This window comes from Heteronotia binoei, chromosome 1, assembly GCF_032191835.1.
Source record: "Heteronotia binoei isolate CCM8104 ecotype False Entrance Well chromosome 1, APGP_CSIRO_Hbin_v1, whole genome shotgun sequence".
Taxonomy (NCBI): domain Eukaryota; kingdom Metazoa; phylum Chordata; class Lepidosauria; order Squamata; family Gekkonidae; genus Heteronotia; species Heteronotia binoei.
This window is the reverse complement of record NC_083223.1, coordinates 246,695,424-246,710,764: the sequence shown is the minus strand read 5'-3', so window position 1 is coordinate 246,710,764 and position 15,341 is coordinate 246,695,424. Positions and strand designations below refer to the sequence as shown.

Below are 15,341 nucleotides of genomic sequence, written 5' to 3'. Positions count from 1 at the left end.
AATCAAGTAGTAGGTGATGTGAAAGACCTCTGCCTGAGACCCTGGAGGGCCACTGCCAGTCTGAGTACACAATACTGACCTCAGTGGACCAATGGTCTGATGTCAGTATAAGGCAGCTTCATCTGTGTTCATCTGTGATTCATACACCAGGGCTAGATTATTTTAGTGGCAAAGTGGGGTAAGAATACTTTGACAAATCCTGAACAAAAACAGATGAAGTCTTGAGGCTCTTGACAAAGCCTCCATGAAGCCTGTCTTATCTTGTTAGCCCAACGTGTCTCCCTAAAAAGGCCAGAAGACAAAAAAAAAAGCCTACCTCACAGCATGGTGGTGATTATGAGGATAAAATGGAGAAGAATCTCAGAGTGGACACAATATCCTTTACCTTCCCTCCCCACAACAGACACCCTATGAGGTAGGTGGGGCTGAGAGAGCTCTTATAGCAGCTGCCCTTTCAAGCCATACAAGAGCTATGGCTGACCCAAGGCCATTCCAGCAGGTGCAAGTGGAGGAGTGGGGAATCAAACCTGGTTCTCCCAGATAAGAGTTCGCACACTTAACCACTATACCAAACTGGCTCTCGAAGTTATAGCTGTAAGCTCTTTGCTGAATGGAAATTGACAGTAATACTTGAAATATCTTTTTAGATTTCACCTCTCCCTTCAGTGCATTTGGGGAGATATGAAGGTTTGGGCAGAGTTGTTTACAGATGTATATGTATTTTTCCCCTCCAACCTGGTTTGCCTTTATGGAATGATTTTTCAAAACATCACTACTGAGAATTGCCAGAGGTGTTATTCCTCAGATTTTTGCTCCCTACTCCAGCTCCCTGGAAGATAAATCTGAAGTAGATGCTTGGGGTGGGGGAAATCTCATCTCTCGTAATCAGGGCTTTTTTTTTTTTTTTTTTGGAGCAGGAACACACAGGAACGCAGTTCCAGCTGGCTTGGTGTCAGGGGGTATGGCTTGAGATGCAAATTAGTTCCTGCTTGGCTTTTTCTACAACCCCCCCCTCCTTGCTCATCATGGTCATGTGTGTAAATGCACACACATGGACACTGGAGTGGTCAAGTTAGACAGCGGGTTTTGTGCTTTTATATTCTCTCTCAAAGGAGGACAATCAATGGCCCAGGAGCCACATCCATCCCTCAGATTGCTTACTGGTCGGGCACATCCGCCAACCGTGTTGGAGCAGCAGCTAGCAGATAATGCTTTTGAAAAATCGTCAAGCATTTTGAGGTCTCAGGGTCATTAAGAGCAGTAAAGTGGGAGAGAGTGCCGTCTGTCTCTCTGTCTGTTTTGGAGTGTTCTGAGTTCCAGAGCAGCAGTTTAGGGGCTCTGTGGGAAGGGGGAGACCCAGATGTGGTAAAAAGACCTCCAACCTTGCTCATACCTATCCCACCTGCTCTTTCTAATGCTTGTTTTAATGGTTCATTTTTACTGGTAGGCTTTTAAAAGGTTTGTTTTATGGTTTCAATTTGAGTGTTGTCATTTTGGGAATTGAAAGAACTCAGTATTTAGTAAATTAGTTAGAAAATTTGTTAGACCTCTCTAGAGACCTCCTTAAACATCGTTCTACCAAAAAAGCCCAGCAGGAACTCATTTGCATATTAGACCACACCCCCTTACATCACCCTAGCTTCACATAGGGCTTTTCTGTAGAAAAGGCCCAGTAGGAAATTATTTACATATTAGACGACACACCCTGATACCAAGCCAGCCAGAACTGCGTTCCTGTGCGTTCCTGCTATTTAAAAAGCCCTGTTTCAGACAATGACATAATGGGTGAGATGCTAGAAATTCTGTGACTAGGCCTTCCATACACAGGGAGCTTAACACTTCCTCCTCACACAGAGACAGTGTTTCCCGCCTGTCAAATGGTTGTTTGACCCACTTGGGATAGACATGCAGGCAATCTGCAACTGAGGCTGAGAGGAGACCTATCTAAGGCTACTTGTTGGCTCCCCAGTTGTAGGCCTTTAGGGTCATCCCAACTACCCAATCCCTGCCTGATAAATTCATCTTTATCTGAAGCTGAGCTCAATTTAAATCAAAAGGCTTGAAGACTGTATCTGAGGGGAGGATGGGTGAAGGGGAGGTGGGAGGGAGAAGAAAGTCCATTAAGGTCTGCCTATAGCTCACAGAGCGGGCAGGCCCTTGCGATCAATCCCTAATCCTTGATTTATCCCTTAATGCTCCTGACTTTCATCTGTATGCTCCATTTGCAGTCCTCTGTGGGAAGTGGCTGCCCAAGAGAGGAACTGTTTGTGCCTTTGTCAGGAGAAAGAGGGAGGAAACTGGGCCTGATGGGTGAACTTGACCACCAGTTTGGGGGGACCACAAAACTGGCCTTTACTCACTAGCTCCAGGATGGGATCTTCGACACCTGCCTGCCCAGCTGCTTCTTGCAAGTCTCTAAAGGTGAAAGTCAGCATGTTCTGCAGCTGCCAAAGTGCTCTGGGAGGCTGAGCTATAGAAGGACTTGCTATCTGACTCTGAGCCTCTGTTGCTGTTTCCCATCTGGAGGAGACAGATGGGATGAATGGTTGCTTCCCCCTCTTCTGGCTGAATGACATTTTTGACCATTTGGAAATCTCTTGCAAACCAATTCTTACCACTTCCTTTTCTCCAAGCGGAGAATTCTCAGTCTCCTCTTTATAAAAACCAGCTCCCATTGTTCTGTCACTCTCTTGGGTGACCAAGAAACAGAATCCATGGATTCTGATGAGGCTATGTGGATGAGGCTATGCAGATAGGTGGAGGCTGGCTTGATTTTCAAAGTCTAGGGTCACCAAAGATCACTTGGAGCAGGTTTGTTTCCTATCCTAATGGTGTTTTCAAAGGCACTCCTTTTTCTTGCACATAATTATGAATATAAACGCCATGCTGGATCAGGTCAGAGGTCCACCAAGTCCAGCATCCTGCTTCCAACAGTGGCTGGACTGATACTTCCAGAAGCCCACAAGTACGATGTGGTGGGGTTGGGGGTAGAAGAACAGCTTTCCAGATTTAAATACATTATTTAAATAGCTAGAGTTACCCATCATAGAATCATAGAGTTGGAAGGGGCCCCCACGATCATCTAGTCCACCTTTCTCTAAATGTGGAGGGTCCATTTATTCATTATGACTGAAAGCCAGAGATGGACTATTCCTCCACTGTGACTTTATTTAATTGGTTGATCCTATGCCCCCAAAACATTGTTGGTCTGAAAAGTACTACTGGACTGGAATCTAGCTGCTCTATTGCAGATCAATAAGACTACTCTCTCAGAACTTTAAATGCAGGTTCATCAAGAACGAGGGTCAGTTGTCCACTATAAATAAATGACAGCAACCGGGGTCAATAGGTGAGTTAAGCTCATCCCAGTGAATTCCTGGGAAAGGTAATTTTGTGTCCCAAGAGAGCCACTGACAACATCTGAGGGCTGCTAGGCACTTTGGAGGAGTGCTGACTGTGGGATGCTATGAAACCTCCGTGTCTGCCCTGCTGTATGGTCAGAGAGTCTGAGAGCCGGCTGTGATGGATTGGAAAGCAATTGACACATTGATTTGGCCTTCTCTTGCTAGCTTCCTCTCTATTCTGGTATTTCTGTGTCTTTCTGTCTTCAGAGACTTTCTGACGTGGGGGCAGAAACAGGGAGGGAGCCTTCCCATAAATGGAGCTGATCTCACTGCTGCTTCTTTTGGCATGGCCTCTCCTCCTCTTTTCCATGGCTACAAAGGCCCCACAGGGAGAAGGGGCAGCTGATTTAATCCATTGCTTTGGCTTTCTCTAAAGGCAGATATAAATGCTGGGGATGCATTCACTGGACCTGTCTTTAGTACCAAAACTCAAGTTTGGAAAAAGACTGTGCAGAATGTCTCCCCAGTGCTCACATTCATCACCCAGATCAGCCCTGGAATTTGGGTTATTACGGTATGTTTAATTTTATTTTCAGAGCAGGTATAAGAAATTGAACATGTGCAGAATGTCTTTGACCCTGACCTAGATGGCCCAGGTACAGTTGCCAGGTCCTCCCTGGCAGCTGGTGGAGGGATTGTCACTCCTCTCTGGGAGGTTCTCTCATGCACATTTTTCATGCGTGGCACAACGACATCACTTAGAAGTGCTGACATCAGGGGGGCACTCTAGTTTTTGGGCAAAACTATGGTTTGTAGCCAGTTTTACCATTGAGTTTTGCCCAAAGTCTAGGGCACCATTGTACAACATCAGTGATGTGATGATGTCATTTCTGGGTGATGTAATCTCATCGCCTTTTGGGCCAGTTTGGGATGGGATTTCTCCTTGCCAGACAGCTGGTTGGTGGCAGGGAAGCACCCCCTAAAAGCAGAGGTTCTCTCACCCCAGGTTGGGGTCTGGCAGCCCTGTGCCCAGGTATGGGAAGGAATGGCTCTGGCAAGTATTTGAATAGGAGACCACCACGGAATACCAGGGTCATGACACAGGCAGGCAATAGCAAACCACCTCTGATCATCTCTTGCCTTGAAAACCCCAAGGTTGCTGTAAATCAACTGTGACTTAATAGAACATTCCACCACCACCAGAATGTCTTTTCCTCACCAATGAGCAATCACAACTGGACTCAGCTGGGAGAAAGGGTTGAATTATATGGATTCATTCCATTAATGGGATCACTGCCATTTGGGTGGGAGGAACATTCCTCTCATCCAAGAGGCTGCTTTCACTTGGGGGAGGCTCTGCTGTTACCAGAATATGTCTGTGGGATCCAACCATTTTGATGTGAGGGTCTACAGGCCAGCTATGCCTCTGATTTCTCCCCCATGTCTCCTCCATCACAACAACCCTGTGAGGTAGTTTAGGCTGAGTGAGTGACTAGCTGACCCAGGGTCATGCAATGAACTTGGCGGGTAGGGGAAGTGAGCCGTGATCCTATAGCTGTAGCCTGGCCCTCTAACCACTTTGTCATACTGACGCATACACAAGAGAATGCAAATGGACATGGGTCTCTGTGGAGAAGGTGAAATAATGTGGCATAAAGCACAGCAACTGTTTTGGCTCAGGAGAACCCTCCTCTCCCTGCACCAGACTCCCTGGCATTCCTGGTGCACTTGGGGATTTCAGTCCTTCCCCCCCCCCTCCACATCTGTCTATAAAATGGGTTGGGAATCCCGAGTCTGTCTTGTGGCAGATGGCACAGCTACGAGGGCCCTAAGTCCATTGACCTCAATGGACTTTGAAGGGTACACCTCTGTTTAGGACTGCACTGCTAGTAACCCAAATCCACACACAAGTTTCCCAGCATGCTTTTTGTAACTTGGTTTGTGCTGTGCCGAGTGGATGCCTGTGTGGAGCCCAAATGCTGATCCTTTGAATTTAGGTGGAGGGATTTATGAATTTCCTGCATTGTGCGGGGTTGGACTAGATGACCCTGGGGGTTCCTTCCAACTCTTTGATTCTATATGATCACAAGAATTTCTTGACAATTGTTCACTGTTTGTAAATAAACTCATCCAATACAGAAGGGTGTGGGGTGGGGAAATTAGAAAAATGACTAACTGCTACTGAGCAAAAGTGGAATTTTTAAAAAGGATTTATGATGATGATGATGAAGATGATATTGGATTTATATCCCGCCCTCCACTCCAAAGAGTCTCAGAGCGGCTCACAATCTCCTTTACCTTCCTCCCCCACAACAGACACCCTGTGAGGTGGGTGGGGCTGGAGAGGGCTCTCACAGCAGCTGCCCTTTAAGGACAACCTCTGCCAGAGCTATGGCTGACCCAAGGCCATGCTAGCAGGTGCAAGTGGAGGAGTGGGGAATCAAACCCGGTTCTCCCAGATAAGAGTCCGCACACTTAACCACTACACCAAACTGGCTCTCTATTAACTGTAGTCCTCTTTTCCTTATTCTAAATATATTTTCCTGTTAAGAGAGAGCCCAAATAAGCTAACGGTACCAGATTTCTGTATGTTCTTGAAGGCAAATTTCTTTCTTTCCTCTGCTTGGAGAAGAGCCAGCCCTCCTTCCAGCCCTTTCTTTTACCTCTTCTCCTTTCAGAATGTCTGAGCCTTAGCAGAGTGCAAATTAAATTTTGCTCTTCCCAAGGTGCAAATCTGTCACTAGTTACCTGGAGGGGAGGTGTGAGAGGTATTGTTTCACCATGGCTTTGTCCTTCCCTTCTTGCCACTTGGTCTTCAGGGATGCTAGTCTTGAATTTCGGCTGCCTTTAAGGGTTGGGAAGTACCTGGAGTGGGTTTCCCAGCAAGCATATTCAAAAACCAAACAAATGTGTTCTGGTTTCCAATCCTGCAGGGAAATTTAAGCTGCTGGACCAGGACAGGGACGTCCGGGAGCCCGTCCAGTACTTCAACAGTGTGGAGGAAGTGGCCAGCATCTTCCCAGATCGAGTGTTTGTGATGGAGGCCATCACCTTCAGCGTCAAGGTCAGCTGTGCTTCCGCAGGGTGAGCGTATCTTCCCCCAAGCATAGTTTGTTCATTATATATTTACTTCATTTATACCCTGCCTTTTCCCTCAATGGGGAACTGAAGTGGCTTACATCCAGGGCTTTTTTTGTTGCAGGAACTCCTTTGAGCCAGTTTGGTGTAGTGGTTGAGTGTGCGGACTCTTATCTGGGAGAACCGGGTTTGATTCCCTACTCCTCCACTTGCACCTGCTGGAATGGCCTTGGGTCAGCCATAGCTCTCGTAGGAGTTGCCCTTGAAAGGGCAGCTGCTGTGAGAGCCCTCTCAGCCCCACCCACCTCACAGGGTGTCTGTTGTGGGGGGAGAAGATATGGGTCTCTGAGTCTCTGATTCAGAGAGAAGGGCGGGGTATAAATCTGCAGTTCTTCTTCTTTGCATATTAGGCCACACACCCCTGATGTAACTAATCCTCCTGGAGCTTACAGTAGGCCCTGTAAGCTCTTGGAGGATTGGCTATATAAGAAGGGTGTAGCCTAATATGCAAAGGAGTTCCTGCTACAAAAAAAGCCCTTCTTACATCATTCTTTTGTCTTCTATTTTATCCTCAACAACAACCCTGTTTGCGGTAGACTCTGCTAAGCGTGTGTGGCAACTGAGAATGTGTGGGGGGGGCATATATGAGAATTCTCTCCACAGCTCTCTCACTTGAAGGGGGAGACCCGGATCTCCCTTGTCATTATTTGAAGTTCAGCTTCTTGCATTCAGCTGCTCTGTTTTATCTTCGTTCACTTTAAATGGTGTCATTGGCTGTTAACAAAGAGCTCAGAGGTGAGCCTGTCCTTTGCAGTGCTTCTAGTTTGTAAGGCATTTTAGAAGTCAGTATTCTGCTGAGGCAACATTGTTCCTGTTCATGGGTTTTCCAAATGAACTTTGCAAAACCTGAGCTGTTGTATCACAACAGAGCTGGTGACTCAAACCCAGGCTTTCTGCAACAGGCAGTGCCACCCAAAGCAGAATTACAGCCTTTTAAGACCATTGAAATTAGGGCTGCCAACTTCAAGGATATGTCAGGGTCTAGGTCCAGTGCAAGCCAAATCCTCAAGTCAGAGTCAACTTTCAGTCCAAAGGTTTGATGGGAGGAAGTGACCTCACAGGAAGGTGGGATTGGCAGCTCCAGGTTGGGAAATACCTGAAGATTTTGGGAGTGGAGCCTGGGGAAGGTGAGGTTTGGAGAAGGGAGGGACCTCAGGAGGGTATCATGCCATAGAGTTCCCCCTCCAGAGCAGCCATTTTCTCCAGGGGAACTGATCTTGGTTATCTGGAAATCAATTTTAATAGCAGGAGACCTCCAGGTGCCACCTGGAAGTTGGCAACCCTATGAGTAATGGGAGGAGTTGGAAGAGATGTCTTTTAACCTGGACATCAGCCATCAGATCTGTTATGTCCTTGCCTAAACTTTAGAGACTGTGTGAGCTTCATCCCTGAGAACAGTGGGCACCAGGACTGAAACATCTGCAGCCTGGTTGGTCAGGCTGCCTGGGGCCACCTATAGGAGGCTGTTGTGCCACTTTTAATGGACCTATGGGTGGAGTCTCTCTGTATATAGACAGGCCACAGCCTGGGGTTTGCATGCTAGTTTTTGCCTTATCTGTACTATGCTGAATCACTGAGTAAAAGATGCTGATCACTACTTTGGGAGTTCTCATTCTTCCCCACTGAACCCAGTATTTTACAAGCTGCCTGCTGAGCACTCCTCAGATTGTGCCCTCTCCAGGCACTGTCCCTCAGTCTCCCCAAGCCTAAGTTTAGGTCTGTGGGCTTAGCACAATGTCATTCTGCTTAAAGTGGCACTTTTCATTCACTTCTTGGTAATCAAAACTATGAATGGGGGTGAAAGATTAAGGATCCTTTCCATGAGAAAACCTCCCCACACTCAGATTTAACCCCATGTAAGCAAAGCTTGTTTGCTGTAAACTCAGGATGGGAGTCATCTACACAAAATAGAATAATTAAGTCTTCTTTAAAAAAAAACAAAAACCAAAACAACCCCACCCCCTATCCTTAGGCTTTCAAGCAGGGCAGTCTGTTTTTTTCATTCCCTGTTTCTGGGTTTCCTGGAAGGCTCTGGCTGGCTGCTGTTCAGAACAGGATGCCATATTGAGAAGAAGGACATTTATGGACTGGTCTGGCTGGGCCGCTCATCTGTTCTTAAATATTAAGCATCTTAATAGACTTGTTTTTGAGAAATCTGACTGCAGATGTTTTAAATATCTCCCCCTGGCTTTATTGGCTCCACTTTAATAATCTGCAGAGACTGGAAGATTAGGGGAAGGATCATTTAAATGCCTGGTTGACCTTAAAGCTTCATGTTCCAGTTTCCTATCTGTATTTTTTCCCTCCCAGTTCCCTGTATGAGTCTGACAGAGCCCTAGCACAGGGGCTTTCACTCGCTTCCTTTTCGAGGTTCGTCTAAGATCTGATTTAAACCTGATGCTGGAGAGGCAGAAGAACTCCCCTGCATGTATACCAGGTCTCACTGAAATTGGGCTGCCTCCTGTGCAAAGCTGCAGTGTGGGTTGCAGCGTAGTTTCTGTGAGTTGCTATGGAGTGCCCCCCCCCCCCCCGAGTTGTTTTGCTCTGCCAACATCACGTTTCAGACCTCAACCTCTTCCTGCCCAGTGATTAACATGCTCAAGAATAGAACAACTAACAGATACTATTGAGCATTTTAAGGATACAACAGATTTCCCCTGATGAAGGGAGCTTTGACTCTCAAAAGCTTATACCCCGGAAACCTTGTTGGGCCCTGTGTTTTCCCAGACTCAAATCTAGCTCTTCTACCGCAGATCAATATAGCTACCCTTCCAAAAAAGATTCCTAGCAAGATTCTGGGTTGCCAATCCCCAGTTGGGGGCAGGGGAGCCCCTGGTTTGGAGGCCCTCCCCCCATTCCAGCATTAACAGAAAGTAGCTGGGGCTTGGGGTGTTGTTTTTTGAGGTAGAGGCACCCAATTCTCAGCATAGAATCTTGTGCCAACCCTCCATATTGAGGCCTTTCAGGTGTTCAGGAAACCACCTCCCCCCTCTGGGTTTTTTTTTGGGGGGGGTGCAATCCATGGCTGAGACAACAGAAGAATTATTGTGCTCTTGATAGATTGCCATATGTTGCTGGTAGAATGTGATCAACTTTCAGATAAAGACCATGAGGTACAGTGGTTAGAGAATATCAGAATAAGACTAGAGAGGATTAGATTCCACTTAGCCCAAGACGCTCACTGGATGACCTTGGGCCAGTCACTCTCTGTCCAACTGGCCCACCTCACATGGTTGTTGCAGGGATGAAAGGGAAGAAGGGAGAATCATGTGCATCACCCCAAAGCCTTCGGTAGAAAAGGTGGGGGAAATAAAGGGAAGGGAAGGTTGTTTGCAGCAGCAGAGGCTCTATCACGGCAGAGTAAATAGGCCAAGCCCAACTCCCCTTGTTTCCTCTTTCTTCGACTTCCCAATGATTTCCTTTGCAGGTTGTGTCGGGTGAGTTCAGCGAAGACAGCGAGGTGTACAACTTCACATTGCATGCAGGGGACGAGTTGACGCTCATGGGGCAGGCAGAGATCCTGTGTGCCAAGGCTGCAAAAGAGAAGTCACGCTTCAATACACTACTCCGCAAGCTGGGCAAAGCAGGAGGCCCTGGCAGCAACAGTGGTGGCAGCAGCGGGAATGGTGGCGGAGGTGGTGGCAGCAAGCAGCTGAAAGGCAAGATGCCCTGTCTGATCTGCATGAACCACCGGACCAATGAGAGCCTCAGCCTGCCTTTCCAGTGCAAAGGGCGCTTCAGCACTCGCTCCCCACTGGAGCTGCAGATGCAGGAGGGGGAGCACACCATCCGCAGCATCATTGAGAAGGTCCGGCTGCCCGTCAATGTGACTGTCCCCAGCCGCCCGCCTCGCAACCCCTACGACCTGCATGCCATCCGCGAGGGCCACTGTTACAAGCTGGTGAGCATCATCTCCAAGACGGTGGTGCTGTGCTGCATCCTCCGCAGGGACGAGGTGGCACCTTTCCACTTCCTCCTGCTCACAGACATGCCCCGTTTCCTGCTGCCAGAGGGGATGTTGCGTGGAGGTGGAGATCCCCAGCTGGAAAAGCTTTTGCATGAGTGTGCTGCCCTCTGCCAGGAGTGCTTTGACCCCAATGAATACTCCAAGGCTGTGCGTGAGGCCAAGCCGGACTTCTCGGAAGAGTGTGCCAGCCCGCGTCGTGTACGGCTCTGCTTGCAGGGCTATGCCCGTGACGAACTGGCCCAGTCCTTCCAGCGCCTCTCACTCTGCCTCTATAGCGCCACTGAGAGTGGCTGCCAAGACTCTGCCCCAGGAGGGAGGAGCCAGCGATTGCTCCTCCCCTCCCGTCAGGAGCACTCTGCCCATCTTACCGAGACTTCAGACTCTGAGCGCGAGTACATGACGCCCGACTGGGCTGAACCCACATTCCGGACTCAGGAGCTCCCATATGAGGAGCTGTGGACCAATCAAAGCACTGAAAACTACTCAGAACCCAGCAGCAACCTGCCAGGATTGGAGAGTGCCAACAAGGGCCAACGGGATCTTATCTCCTTTGCAAGCATCTCCTCTCCACTCGGCTCCTCACGTTGCCAAGGCTACCTGAAAGCCGAGCCTTTGGGGGAGATGCCTCCCCCTGTCCCACCGAAATCTGAAGCGGTAAGAGAGTCTGAGGTTGCAGTGTTGAGAGTCAGTGTTCCCACTAAGCTGCACTAGAGGGCGTTGCTGCACCAGCTTCTATCTGGTAGGAGATTTTAGACTTAGCGCAAGGTGGCAGGTCTACCAGTATAGTGGAAAGGAACTGGTAGACCTATTCTCTGGATGCCCAAATACAAGGGTGGGTAGACCTAGTCTTAGGAGGCCAGGTCTACCCCCATAGTGAACCGGAATGGTTTTGGCTCATGAAGGAGAATTTTTGCCCACAGCACTCTGCAGCTTAGAGGGAACATTGCTGAGAGTGTGTGTTGCAAGTGTGCCAGAGTGTCATGCTTTGACAAGGGAGATCTGGCTTCATACCCCTGCTCTTCTGCCCCCCACCAAAATAGCTTGCTAGCTGATTGCAGAGGATGCACTGTCTTTCAGTGAGTCTCCATATTAGATGCAGCCCTCTACATGGGATGATTTTGAAGATAAAGGCGGGGGGCGGGTAGCCCTCTATGCCATCCTCAGGTGCTTGGAGAAAGGTTGGAAGGAAAGTGAAACCTGCAGAGATAGAAGGTGAATGAGTTTAAAAATGAAAGGGGGATGTAATTAGTCCACATGGGCCCTCCAGGCAATTCTATTTGGGGAACTTTAGAAGTGAGAGAGCCATTTTGAACAGGTGGCCACCTTCTCAGGTGAGGGGAGGAGGTTCTCTGCCTTGTTCACAGGCCCAGCACCTACAGGGGCCCTGTGGGTGAGATCACCTTGTTCTTTAGAATTGATCTCCGCTTGAGCTGCCCTGAGGGTGTCAGCAATCTGCAGCAATACAAGGGAGTTTTTGACAGCTAGATTCTTGGCCAAGCTGTGTTCCTCTGCTGCTGGTCATGAACTGGATCAGGATTCCAGGACCCTGGCTCCTGTATTATACTTGAGTTCATATTACTCTCACCCAGATCCTTCCACAGAATGCATAACTAATATATCAAGAGGGGTAACCATATTCACCTGTGGCAGTAGAAAAGAGCAAGAGTCCAGTAACACCTTAAGGACAAACAAAATTTGAGGTGGGATGAGCTTTCATGATTCACTACTCATTTCTTCAGATACCTGAAGCAGTGACTCATGGAAGCTCATACCCTGCCACAAATTTTGTTTGTATTTATTTATTTGATTCAGTTTTATTCCAGCCTTCCCACAGAACAGGCTTAGGGCGGGTTCCATCATAAAAAGACAATCAGCAGTTAAAACTGATTAAAATATATAACCATAGAGACTAACATGGCAAATTCTGCCTCACAGACATGGCCTATTGTCCAGTCCAGCAGGTCCTATAGCACTGGGATGGAATGAAGGGGGGAGGCCGGTAACAAGTGACATCCACTGCCTCAGTTGAAAGCCTGGCAAGAGAGCTCTGTTTTACAGGCCCTGCAGAATCAAAGTAGATCCCACAGGGCCCAGATCTCCAGGGGGAGCGCATTCCACCAGGCAGGGGTTATTGGACTCTTCCTCTTTTCTGCTACCTAATATATGACATTCATTATGTCCTGAAGTGGAGGTAAGCCTGTGAAGCTGCCTTATACACTGAATCAGACCTTTGGCCCATGAAGATCAGTATTTATAATTACCCGCTCAGACTGGCAGGGGCTCTCCAGGGATTCAAGCAAAAAATCCTTTCAGTGACCATTACATGGCCTTTTACCTGCTCTAAAGGTGATGTATAACCTTTAGTTAAGAGGGCTTTAAACATTCATAGAGGCAGCTGTTCACTTCTCTAGGCACTCTCTCCTCCCCATCCCACTGCCTACTGATTTCCCTGTAGGAAATGGGGGATTGTGTTGACCGGTCTGTAAGAGACTGGGCAAGGGTGGAACAGGGTAATGGATTGAGGATTAAACTAAGGATTTTGGAGCTGCTACTTCCAATGGGAGCCCCATTTCAAGTTCTCCCCTCCCAATTGTCTAGTTAATTTGCTGTGCCTTGGGCTGTTATTCGGAAGTGTATTTTTCTGCCCTGCCAGCAACGGCCAGTGATGTGGAGCAGAAGCAGGGAAAAGGACATCCTGAAGTCAAGATGCAGGGTAAGTTGGAGGGCCAGCAGGTGCAATAGAGTGCTGGAGTAGGATCTTTGAGACCTGGATTCAAATTTCAACTTTCCATGAGATTCGCTGGGTGACCTTGGGCCAGTCACTCTCTCTCAGCCTAACATACCTCACAGGGTTGGATGCTGCTTGAGCTCCTTGAAGGAAAGGCAGGATAATAAAGCACTACACGAAATAAATTAAACTGGTGTTTATGAAGGTGGGAACCGAATGTCAGCCTGTTTGTATTTAGTGGCTGTTGTGTCTTGTTCAGTCCTTGAAGGCCAGTCTGCTCCAAGGCTGCATCCACACAGAGGTGATATTCAGTGTCGCTTTTGTTGTCATTGAGGTTGCAGATGGGTTCACAGTGGCAAAGGGGCACCCATACAGATTTCCCCACACTTTCCTCAATCACCCCACCTCCTGGCAGCCCCCATTTCTTCCTCCTTCACCAGAGGGAACTTTAAACAAACAAACCAGGAATTGGTTCATTGCTGTAGCATTGGACTGATCTTTTGCCACACTCTATAACTCTAGAATGAAAAAGGCTACAGGCTTAATTTTTTTTTTAAAGTTGAGAACTGTTGCAGCATTGCAATTGAATAGATGATTATTGCATTATAACTCTATGGCAATCTATGAATTCCAAATTTCTTTAACAGCCTGATAAAAGCCGCCTACTTTGGGTGGAGGGAGATAGCTGCCATGGGGGCTGAGGCAAGGGAAATGGCAGCAATCTGGTGGGACCTGCAAAAATGCACCCCCTCCCATCCACTGGGCTGGACATCTAAAGGTGCTTTACCAGTGATCTTCCTGGAAAGATCGTACCAAACTAGATTTGGTGAAGAGTGAAGCAAAGCAAGGAGAAACATAGAAAACAGGGCGAATAGAGGATGACCTCATGTGGATGCTTCCATAAACAGCACAATGGGAGGTAAAAGAAACCAAGGCGGAGCAAGACGTCTGTGTGGAAGCTGCCCAGGGCAGATCAGGAAAATTCTCCCCAATCTGACTTAAATTTGCATCCATTTGCTCTTTTGGTATATGTTGTAATTTATAAACTAGTAGATGGTGACTTGTACTGTACTAAAGCTTTATATTAATTGCGTACATGGCCTGATGGTTATAAATTCATTTGAATGTACACCATATCTTTTCAGAATTGCACACTATCCATTGTGAGTGAAAACCCCTTGTTTCAAACTAGTCAGATGTCAACTGACTCTGTACAAAATATGTCCCTTCAGTTTCTGAATGTTCTTCTTGAGAGCAAAATGCTGTCATTGGCATCCTGTTAAAGTAGTTCTAGGTAGACGGGAAGAGGCCAGGGTGATCTTGCACATGTCTCCTGATGCCTTTGCGGCCCTGTGGTGGAATTTACTGCCACAGGAGGCAGTGGTGGCTGCAAGCATAGCTAGCTTCAGGAGGGGATTGGATAAACATATGGAGCAGAGGTCCATCAGTGGCTATTGGAGCTCTCTGTCTGGGGCAGTGATGCTCTGTATTCTTGGTGCTTGGGGGGACACAATGGGTGGGTTTCTAGTGTCCTGGCTCCACTGGTGGACCTTGTGATGGTGCCTGTTTTTTTTGGTCACTGTGTGACACAGAGTGTTGGACTGGAAGGGCCATTGGCTTGGTCCAACATGGCTTCTCTTATGTTCTCATGTCAATTCAGACTTCCTTATCTTTGTGATTCACTCGTGGATCAAATTCACAGAATGTAGGCAGGCGGTGTATATCTTAGAATTCTCTTCTCTCTCCTGCTTGGCATCCCCCTCACAATAATCCTCTGCTCCTCACAGCTCCAGCAGAATGGGCCCTCGGATCCCTCCAGGGGCTGGCTTTGCATGCTTCTTGCCTAGTGCTCCCACAGGGAGCAGTGAATACATGAGGGATAAAGAGCTTAGGCTGGGGCCTGGGAAGTATTTGGAGTGCTTTCCTCCCTCTTAGGTGATCTCACTGCCAAATTTCCCAACCAGCCATTCTAGTTAAGAATTAGTAATCAGAATAGCTAGGGAAGAGATCAGAAATAAAACAGCATCTCATAACATCACTGATTGAAGGCAGAAGGGGGATATATTCTGAATCTAGCATTTCATCAGTAAGGCAAATGAAGTAGAAAGGGGAAAGTTTGCAGGCATGAAGCTGCAAGGGGAGGTGATGCTTCACCCTTTTCTTC

The 15,341-nt window shown here is 47.8% G+C and overlaps 1 protein-coding gene across 2 annotated transcripts in view; it reads left to right on the top strand.

Annotated features, from left to right (window-relative positions):
- GAREM2 (GRB2 associated regulator of MAPK1 subtype 2) overlaps positions 1-15,341 on the top strand; it is a 47,039-nt gene that overhangs the window by 27,867 nt on the left and 3,831 nt on the right. For both annotated transcript variants that reach the window (XM_060250700.1, XM_060250709.1), the window contains exons 3-4: positions 6,278-6,408; positions 9,910-11,103. In XM_060250700.1, the coding sequence (XP_060106683.1) occupies positions 6,278-6,408; positions 9,910-11,103 (1,325 nt within the window). The remainder of the gene's footprint in view (positions 1-6,277; positions 6,409-9,909; positions 11,104-15,341) is intronic.